This window comes from Styela clava, chromosome 11 (genome assembly GCF_964204865.1).
Source record: "Styela clava chromosome 11, kaStyClav1.hap1.2, whole genome shotgun sequence".
Classification (NCBI taxonomy): domain Eukaryota; kingdom Metazoa; phylum Chordata; class Ascidiacea; order Stolidobranchia; family Styelidae; genus Styela; species Styela clava.
Genome location: NC_135260.1, coordinates 20,918,135 through 20,928,014, shown reverse-complemented (window position 1 = coordinate 20,928,014; position 9,880 = coordinate 20,918,135). Strand labels below are relative to the sequence as shown.

Below are 9,880 nucleotides of genomic sequence, written 5' to 3'. Positions count from 1 at the left end.
AGGATTAGAAGTATCTTATGAATAAGTCATTACTAAATAACTAAATATTTTTAAAATATAAGCATTAATATTAATTTTTGGAAAAGAAATGTAGGCCTACATGTAGATTGCTCTTATTATTGGACACGAGGTAGACATATGGATCGACTTGGTGTGGCATCGTTGTTGTGGAAACTAAGTACTTATTTCCAACTACTGGGCCAATTGCTTTAGAATTGTCAGTGGTTACAGCTTGTTGTCGTTGCTAGAAGCCTTATACTTTTATTTATTTCAAAAATATCTGTTGGTTCCATGAAATTTGTTTTTCAATCGAAGTTTTGTGTGATGAGGTCAACAAAATAAAAATTTTGTGCGTAGTTCCGTGATCACATTTAAATGATCCTGGGGACAGACCAACGACGACCGCATAAAAAAAATAATGTCCGAATCGAACAGTATGTCAGGTTTTTAGCGCACAGCATGTCGGATATTTGAAATCAATGAAAACTTTGTAACTTCAGCTCGAACAATAAACCAACGGAAGATCTTGAAGGAATGCCTATACATATGATAAAACTCGTTTGAACGTTAGCGAATGGATTCCTTCATATTTTCCGTATCTGAACACTTGCGTAATACTTGTTTAAGACATAGTTAACTGGAATTCTGAATACGTTGTCGATCCAAAATTTAATAAAATTGTCTTCGATGAAACGTATGTTAAAATACATACGTTAATACTATTTTTGACAATAAAGGGGTAGTGATTATGGAGTATATAGGTCTACAAGTTTTTTTCTATAGTGATATTTAATATTACTTATGAATCTTCATGAAAATACACGGCTGACTGTAACATATAGTCTATTCTAGTGCAGCGTTTCCCAAACTGTGTTCGTCTTCCGAGGAAAGGGGATCAAAATTACGACTAAATTGGTCCCCATGACGATCTCGGGGTCGTGAAGTTGTCGACCAACTGGTGATCGTTCAATATCGCGTCACCGTCGTCCTGAAGCGGACTAACTTTTTGAGGGTAGTAGCATTTTCGTTAACCGTCAGCGTAGAAAGGTAAAATGAATTAAACCCTTAGTATGCAAGAGAGTGCGAAACATGTCATCGGGGGTCTTGAAATTTTACACTAATAGAATTCCCCTAATAAACAAATTCTGTATAGACTCTGTCCTCCAATTCATCTGTCTCGCCCTTTTTTCTTTGGTCAAGGATCAAGGAACGAAGCATTTCTCACAATTCACGAGCTGTTGGTTTATGTCTGAACAAAGTCCTGAATTATCATTTGAATTTTTGAAACCTCGAACAAGTTCCTATTTAAGGATATGTTGTGGAAAACCCCGACCTAGTCAAACGATGTAACTTTCAATTCACAGCAAAATTAACCAGGCAGTTCTGTCCTATAAATATTATATTTATTCTAAGTAGCCCAAAAATTGTAGTATATCAACAACAATATTGTGAACAATTATCATTCGTGATAAATAGCGTAAATCGTCGCCGTTGCCCAAAGAGTTGAATTAGCAAAACTGGCTCCTGCCCAGTTGTCACGTTTGTCGTCCCAGAGACATCTACTACCGACTCTTACTCCTTGATCTTTTATCTGTCCAATATTTACCAGTACAATAATCTTATGCCTGAAACGTAAAAAAATGTAAAGCCATAAAAGATATCGAAAATGTTCTTGTAAGTCATATTATTTCAATATTGGCGCAAATGTTATCGCGTGTCCTGTTTCTATAATAATTATACGAAATCCCACCCATAGTCAATATAGTATGAAATACCTCATTCAGAGCCTGTATTGTAAACCTCAATCAGATTAACTCAACGGATAGGTGGCGACATCAACAACAGTATTTGAAATTACGCACACATACATATCTGTTGCTGTTGGTATATAATATGGCGAATCTTCGTAACCGGTAAGGGAGAGAGCGTCAAAATAATGCTGTATCGAAGTTTCGTTGATATTGATTATTGAAACTACAATCTCAATAAAGGGAGAATTAAACGCTATATTTTCTATGAGAGCAATATTTTCTTAATCGGGGGTCCGCTTACCTCAAGGGGTTCAAAGCATTTCCAGTGGGTCCCCCAAAATTGTACTTTTTTATTATTTAAACGCTGTATTACAAACTCAAAGGATGCGCTTGCCAGTATACAATAATTATATCTTTAAATAATTATTGCGATTAAACAATTCATGGATTAACGGCCGATTAGAGAAACCCGAAGTGAATGTAATATCCCCTTATAGTTAGACTCATCATATATATGAATTATGAAACAAACAAAAAACGGGACATTGGGCAAGCCTTGGTGCGATTCCGAGACTTAGTAATATTTTAGTATCTTAGTAACATTCAACTCATTGGAAAACGAAAACTTCCTTCTGAGCATTTCGAATAATTTAATGTAACATATACTAGTAGTTCTCTCTCACTCGGAAGTAAGTGGCAAATCAGTGGTGAATGATCTGCTCGCGCCGAGAATTTTTTTTTTGTATTAATATTTAATATAAAAATATATTTATAACTGCCATACTGTATGACCGGGACATTTAGGTCCACCGGGACGTATAGTAAAAAGCCTACTTATAGTAGATTTAACAAACAAAGCACTGTATTCGTTCAGAATACTACGAAATGACGTTACAAATCGCTAAGCAAAAAGCCTAGCACGATGGGAGAAACACTAGTAAATCTTAAAGAGTTGAAGATGATACAGTGGATTTGGGGAAAACTAGTGCCAAGAAAATCCAACAGGTCCCTTTGTTGTTGCATGTTTTCATGGGACCGGATTCTAACTCAAAATTACAAATTATTAAAGTTGTGTTGCCGCACTGTAAAGGTACGTAACTACGTTGGCGAACGCAGGGATGCGCAGAAATATTTAAAGGTTGAGAATCACTGTGTTAGACAGTTGTAACCGAACGACAGATTTAGTCTCTTAGTTACTGGCGAACCGGAAGCCGACAAACAACATCAATAGCCGTGTTGTATATCCATGGCATCTTTCTTAGACGTAGAGAGAATGAATCGTGTCTAGCCACCAAAGTCAGTGTGATTTGAGAGCTGATAATGTTTGAAATTCGCAACGAAATGCCCCAATGAAGTACGGTATTATAATAATTTGCAGTTGAACACACCACAATCAGGAGCCACTTCTAAAATTCCATAATACAACCCTTTCACCTACAATAGGATATTTACGGGTGCTGAAAATTGTGATAATTTTATGGAATATATATGAGTTCTGAACCTAAAGTAGGATTTTATATTTATCGCAAAAATGGAGTACTAAAAATTGCAATCAATAATTCAAATATAATATATGTTGGAAATTTAATTCCTACACTATATCTGTATGACTATTCCGAACCTGTGTGAAATAATTTTGAGTATGTCACAAAATTCAATGCTTTGCTCGGAAAAATCGTTCCTCATTTATCCGCTTATAAAAAGCACGCTTATAAAAAAAACATACCGAACGCCATGTCCAATAGGGGAGTCTCCACTTAAAATAACACAATCAGTTTTTCGTCCCCAACTTCTGTGATTATAATTCAGACACGAAGTCACGACTCCACGCTTTTACTGTAGTATATATTATAAAATCGATGCAACTCAAATCATTCGTTTTTAGCGCGATCTGACTATAATGAAGGTAAAAAACAAAGGATCTTTACTGTTCATTTCATTTCTGATGAAATGTACGCACCTATCAAAAATTTTGTCGTTGTTTTAATGCACTACAATGCAGATCTATCTTCAACCATATTTACAATCTTTTGTACAATTTCCAGACATTTTGCTTTTATTTCAATTTTATTTTCTGTATGTTGTGTATCAAAATATCGGAAAGAATCACGATACACAAACTGCTCAGTACAATGGCGCGATTCCGGGTATTCGGGAAGCGAGTGATTTTTCGTTGGTAATCTTTACATCAAATATACGTAGCTCGATCAAATTTAAACCAGCAGAAATCAATTAAACGACCAAGATAGACAACTTGGAATCACGATAGCCTGATTACCACCGTACATTCAATGGTATCAATACTTTTATTTCCTCTATACTCAAACCTAAAAAAAATTACCTGTGGTATCCCATTGCTTTTACTTCTGTTTTGAGGGCGTCAGCTATTACTTTACATTGATGCTTGCAGTCATTTGCGTTGTATTGAATGTCTTCCAAGTGATCCTGTAAACGAACGTTAGTCTTGCTATATGATTATGTTTTGAAATTTGATTAAAAAGAATAAGCACAAAAGTTGACAATTGTATGTGGTAATAACAACAATTGTGTAATTTATATTATTTCTTTAACGTTTATATGAAGTTTCATATGGAAATTATTTGTGTGGGAATCATCAGCACGTGATCTACAAAACAGTCCTGGCGTTTTACTAAATAGTGCAGTAAGTCTCACCACAGCCACGCTAAATACTTAACAATTATCAAATAATGATATTCATTGGGTTTCTGCGGGACCAACTGCTTATTCTTCCCCTACAAATATATTTCAGAAATACAATTTAACCACAACAAGAGCAGAAATATATTTGTGGTATTGTGCAGCAAGTATCTTGAATAACTCAGAATCATTAGATAAATTATTTTAATAAAAAGTCAATGTACGTTTAAGTTTAAACGGTTAAACAAATTTGAAGTATGCTTGAAATGAAAGGGCTTTTGACGGACTGAATAAATCCTTGCAGCTAGCATTTTCCACAATCTCTAACAGATATCGAACACTGTCAAACTTATAAAATTGAAAAAATAACGAGCGAATTGAAGCAAGTACTTGACTTTATTCGCCTGTCACAATTGGATTTTTAATTTTTTTTCACCCTGTATCTTCAGTGGATACTATGGATATGTATTTTGTAAGTCTTTCCTCTTCAATTGATTAGGAGGTAACATATTCTTACACTTTACTGTACTAAATCTCTCAAAATACTTCACCGTCAATATTTGCTTGGCAATTGTCTCGACCCTTCCTGTTTCAAATCTTTGATCTGGTTCCATTTTATATGAATTTTGGAATTTTACTGGCTGTCCTTTGGTTGTAAATAGCTCACTTGAGGGATCCTCTCTACAACAACGATAAGATACTGAGTGGCAAAGATTTAACCATATATTCTGTGCATATTTATGTCATCTGCCGGAAACGCTCCAAAATAATTGAATCTCTCTGACCACAAAACTCAAGTTTTAAAAATTGTTATCAGACGACCAACTAATTTTAAAATTAAACTGCTATAACTGCTCTCAATCTTCAGTTTCTATAAAAATATACTACAGGCGTACTGTCTGAAAAGGGCACAATAATAATAATAGGACAGGTCTGACAGCAACAATGACCCAACAAATAGGAATAAAGGACTAACAAATGCTCAAAGGGTGGGTTTACACGAGTTGACACACAGTGCTGGATATACTAATATTCAAACAAAAAGAGAGACAATTCTATTGCATTAGTCTGATTACGAACCCTATATCAAACAGGTATTTTTACTCACGCAAATGTGCAGACACTCGAACCTGGACGATTTAAAAAGACGTTGGACGCATCGAACATACTTCCCCTTCTTCCGATAAGACTTTTCTTCACTGAGTTTTCCATCTTCAAAATTTTAAAGGAATTTTGCCTCAAATAAACTATGTTCTGAAATGGTATTTTATTTACATAAAAGGTGATGGCCGAAGTTACAATTAATTTCTCACAATACAATGTATAAATATAATTGCCAGTAAGCAACCCGTTATAATCATGAAAAGTTTGATATGACTATGCTTTTCCTGTTGTCTTGTTCGACGTTAAAAATCTGCTTTAAAGCAAAGGCCGGTATATATCAACCACAATAATGTACTGAAGAAAAGAATCGACTAATAAATTCACCCCGAGCAAATATATTGAATCCCCATTTTAGTAACGTTACCGCCTCAGTTGTTGAACTTCACTGAAACACTGGCAATTCGAAAAGTATTAATGGTATCGCCTGACACAAAAAAATACCAAAGATTAATAGAATATGATAAATTATCCTACCCACTCGACGTGGGGTTCTAAATAGATTCGTGCCGAATTGAAGCGGTTTTCGTTTTATACTGAAATAGACTACGCCGGGGATGCCGCTTTTTCAGACGCGGTTGATTGCGTGCGTTTTGTTGTCAAAACGACGCGCCACCATGCGGAGATCGACCCTTCGATTTCGTTTGTTCTGTAAAAAAACTCGCATGCAATATCGAATTCGAGAGAATTTATTTCGTATCAACTACAGTCAAATAAATGGAAAGACAAACAGGGCATCTTTCTCGAGACATAAGAGAGGTTGTAAATAACATAACATGGATGAAAGGTTTGTGTGGAAAATATGAGAAAGTATATCAGAGTGACGCAATAGTTTATTACTGATACAATTTTTTACTTTTAGTTATTGCTATTGGAAATGCAAATGTGGGAAAAACGTGTCTGATAAAACATTTTTGTGAGAGTAAGTTCAGTCAGTGCTATCACGCAACAGTCGGCGTCGACTATGGATTTAAAGTTCAAAATGTGAACGGAATACCTTACAGAGTAGGTTTATGTTGCCAAAATTTTTTATCTGTCTACTTCAAATGTCTCTACCTGTACTTCTACCCGAAGGTGCATCTCTGGGACCTCTCTGGAGACGAGCAATATTATGATGTACGTACAGAACTTTACAATGGCACAGATGCTTGCTTTTTGGTCTACGACGTAACGAACCCGTCAAGCTTTGAAAGTTTAGGTAAGTTTTAACGAATTATCGTTGGAACCAATGCAACAACGTTAATTGCAAAGACTCTTCACAATGCTTATCTTTCATCTTTAGATAACTGGTTGAAGGAAATAGCAAAGCATGGCGCAATGGGAGCAAAAGTTGTTGTGGTTGGTAACAAGGCTGATCTACGTTCCAACGTAAGTCTACGTGCGATTTCTCACAAACCAACCTGAATATAAAGATAGTTCGGATTATTGCCAAAGATACAGGGTAGATAGTGACCATTAACGTATTGGAAAATTAATATGAAATAATAAGATCCTAGTCAGCGCAGGTATGAATTGAACATTTTGCATTGTAGCGCGGTTCAATTGCGACGACAGAGGGAAGAAAATGGGCTACATCAAGAAAACTTCTATATTATGAAACTTCAGCGCTGACTGGCGATGGAGTGTCAACAATGTTCACAGAATTGTTGGACTCTATTTCTGAAAAGAAACCTCGCCATTGAAAGGCTCACATATCCGCACGTCGCTATTCGATTTCCACAGACGAGAAGTTCTATATTGTGATTTTTGGTCTATTGTCTCGTTTCGAAACACATGCTGTTCATGGAACGCGACAAATTGTAATATATATATATGTATAGGTAATGAATACCAACATCGTTACGAACTCGATCATCACAAGCATGATTTCTGAACTAATATTTTTAAATTAATCGTGATATTCGACCACTCGAACCATATAACTGAAATTTGTCCTCAATTAATTTTATATTATTTTACTACCTATCATATATATTGACATCCATGTGTCATAGGACCTATTGTCGCCAAAAAGTATATATATATTTGCCAACAGGATTTATTATCATAGCCGCACGTAGTGACGAGTTATCACAGCCCAAATGGATGTTTCCCCGAGCATCGACTTCCTTGTTTACTTCGTGACATTGGCCAATCAGCAAGATGCAAAAAGTGACGTAACAATGCCCCCTTTCGCATCCGCTCAGACACTTTTCTCACTCAGACATATTTTCATGCGTGGTCGTAAACTTTACCTCGTTTTTGAATTCTATTCGTTAGTTTTCAGTTATGTTTCGGATATTTAAATATAAATCAAAAAATTCGACGATCACTTTGTCTTCTTAGGAGTTTCAGTTTAATTGCAGTAATCAAAAATTAGTGTAGAAATAGCTGTGATAGACTAGGTTAGAATTCGTTAGCGGTAGTTTTAAAAAACAGATTGTTGAATTCTATGAATCAGAATGATGGTTTAAAACAAATGCTCCATTTTACAGGCGCCCACTCGCAAAACCATTCTTAAAATGGCCACCGAAAATTTCGCAATGGTGAAGTATAGGAAGAATTTTTTCGGGGTCAAGGTCGGGGAAAGTATCATAGTTTATTCAGTGCTTTTCAACCGGGTGTACGGTATAACCAGTGATGGGATACAAATTTTTTGTCAGCCGGTTCCATCACAAAAGTCATATTTTTCAGCCGGTTCTGTTACAAACAGAACATTGACAGTAACCAGTAAAGCTAACCGGTTCGCTGATGTCATAAAATTCCGGGAGACGGTTCTATAGAACCGGCGCGAACCGGCTGAATCCCACTACTGGGTATAACCAGTAGAAATGACAGATTAAAAATGACTCACAGGAATATTTTAATATTTTTAATACTACTAATATTTCCAAACAAAGGCTATTAGCTCTCGAGAAAAAAAAAACTGTTGCTCGATATATATGAGTAGTTTCTGTTGAAGACATTTGGATAAAGAAATATCAGTCTAATAATAATTATAGGAGGAGCAACTTACGTGTTCAAATTTGACTCCAAATTTAAATTCAGGCGTTTTAACATTTAATTATCAGAGTATCCAATTCATGCGGAAGAATTAATTTTAACACTAATCCTTATGTTAGCGGTGTTAATAAAATAGCGACTAATTCTTTTGCACTAAAACTTCTCGCAAATAAGAGACAGACATTACAATTACCGAGCAATGTTCTATTGAAATGGACCTAATGAGTAGTTTTCTGAGTGAGTGAATGAAACTATTTGTTCGTATGAGTAACCTCTTGATGTGTTACTCCTTGGATTACTCATGGAGAAGCGCTTTATTTCTCGTCTTATGTATGCATGCACCTATATCTGGCTTATCGAGTTCAAAATTTTGTGTTCAAAAATAGATTCTGTAGCATTGCTCTTTTGACATATTATAAAAACGTTGAGTTCGAAATTAGCAGAAACAAAATCTTGGAGAAAATGCAGCATGGTTAGAAACAAAGTGACTGTACCACTTAAATATACTCAATTTTGATCTCGATTTCCCTTTAACATATGAGTGAATTGCCGGTAAACATATAATGCTTGTGATTTCATTTCTTCCAACAAAATAATATACAATTATTGGACCTCCTGAAGTATGCGCACCAAGATGGCGCACAACCTGAACTCAGGTTGTGTACCAGGTTGGGATTCAGGTTATGCGACATCTTGGTCCGCATACTTCAGGAGCACCCAATTATTTTCATTTATTCGGTTCAAATTAATTAAGGGGTTTTAAGGAGCAAGGGGTTATTATTTTCTGAGAGCTAAAAATACACCAATGATTTTGATAGAATAGTCCCGCCTGCTGTATACCTCCAGATGTAAAAGTCAGTCAATTATGATAAAAAATTGTCGTTTTTGAACCTTTGCTTATTTATGCTCATAATACCCACCTTAATATTGGTCTGACATATCCACGACTCTTTGTACGCTTAGACATTTTGCCACGACTTTATGTAAATATTCAAATAGATTACCAATAACCTTATACTCGACTTTGTATTTAAACATTGGAATTTAGCAAATGTATTCTGCATTTTGTCTCTCAAGTAAGAAACAGTTTGCTCATTAATGGTTTGGAGTCAAATAGGATTTTCACAACAACAATGATAAACCTCCTCGTTCTCCAATGCGCATCGGAAGAGATGACCGGTTGACACTTTCTCACGTTTTAGAGCTATAAGGACTGTGACGGTTAATTGATTTGATGCTGATTTATAGTGTTGTTTCAAATTATATGTTCAAAAAAGAATTCTGTATTATTGTGGTTTCCAAGTATCGATTGAATACCATTTTTTGAA

The 9,880-nt window shown here is 35.5% G+C and overlaps 2 protein-coding genes across 3 annotated transcripts; one reads left to right on the top strand and one right to left on the bottom strand.

Moving 5' to 3' along the window:
• Positions 1 to 1,387: 1,387 nt before the first annotated feature.
• On the bottom strand, positions 1,388 to 5,919 carry LOC120347955 (dynein light chain Tctex-type 5-B-like). Of its 2 annotated transcripts, XM_039418067.2 has the most exons (5): positions 5,898 to 5,919; positions 5,518 to 5,621; positions 4,961 to 5,090; positions 4,093 to 4,196; positions 1,388 to 1,625 (listed from the first exon to the last, which is right to left on the bottom strand). In XM_039418067.2, the coding sequence occupies exons 2-5, from the start codon at positions 5,619 to 5,621 to the stop codon at positions 1,460 to 1,462; spliced, it is 504 nt and encodes a 167-aa protein (XP_039274001.2). In that variant the 5' UTR covers positions 5,898 to 5,919; the 3' UTR covers positions 1,388 to 1,459. The 2 variants fall into 2 exon arrangements, with proteins under 2 accessions (XP_039274001.2, XP_039274000.2); XM_039418066.2 differs by lacking the exon at positions 5,898 to 5,919 and having other exon boundaries at positions 5,518 to 5,662.
• A 297-nt stretch (positions 5,920 to 6,216) lies between these two features.
• LOC120348068 (dnaJ homolog subfamily C member 27-like) lies at positions 6,217 to 7,867 on the top strand. Its single transcript, XM_039418183.2, has 5 exons — positions 6,217 to 6,357; positions 6,433 to 6,575; positions 6,645 to 6,768; positions 6,853 to 6,938; positions 7,103 to 7,867. Exons 1-5 carry the CDS (start codon positions 6,288 to 6,290, stop codon positions 7,250 to 7,252), a joined length of 573 nt encoding a protein of 190 aa, XP_039274117.2. The 5' UTR covers positions 6,217 to 6,287; the 3' UTR covers positions 7,253 to 7,867.
• Positions 7,868 to 9,880: the final 2,013 nt, after the last annotated feature.

Excerpts from the sequence above, each read along its gene's own strand:
- LOC120347955 (XM_039418067.2), bottom strand. The coding sequence starts at position 5,621 with ATGGAAAACTCAGTGAAGAAAAGTCTTATCGGAAGAAGGGGAAGTATG. Across the intron at positions 4,197-4,960 it reads TTGCCAAGCAAATATTGACG|GATCACTTGGAAGACATTCA; the intron begins GTGAAGTATTTT and ends GTTCGTTTACAG. Across the intron at positions 1,626-4,092 it reads AAAGCAATGGGATACCACAG|GCATAAGATTATTGTACTGG; the intron begins GTAATTTTTTTT and ends TTTACGTTTCAG.
- LOC120348068 (XM_039418183.2), top strand. The coding sequence starts at position 6,288 with ATGGAAAGACAAACAGGGCATCTTTCTCGAGACATAAGAGAGGTTGTA. Across the intron at positions 6,358-6,432 it reads TAACATAACATGGATGAAAG|TTATTGCTATTGGAAATGCA; the intron begins GTTTGTGTGGAA and ends TTTTACTTTTAG. Across the intron at positions 6,576-6,644 it reads TGAACGGAATACCTTACAGA|GTGCATCTCTGGGACCTCTC; the intron begins GTAGGTTTATGT and ends TTCTACCCGAAG.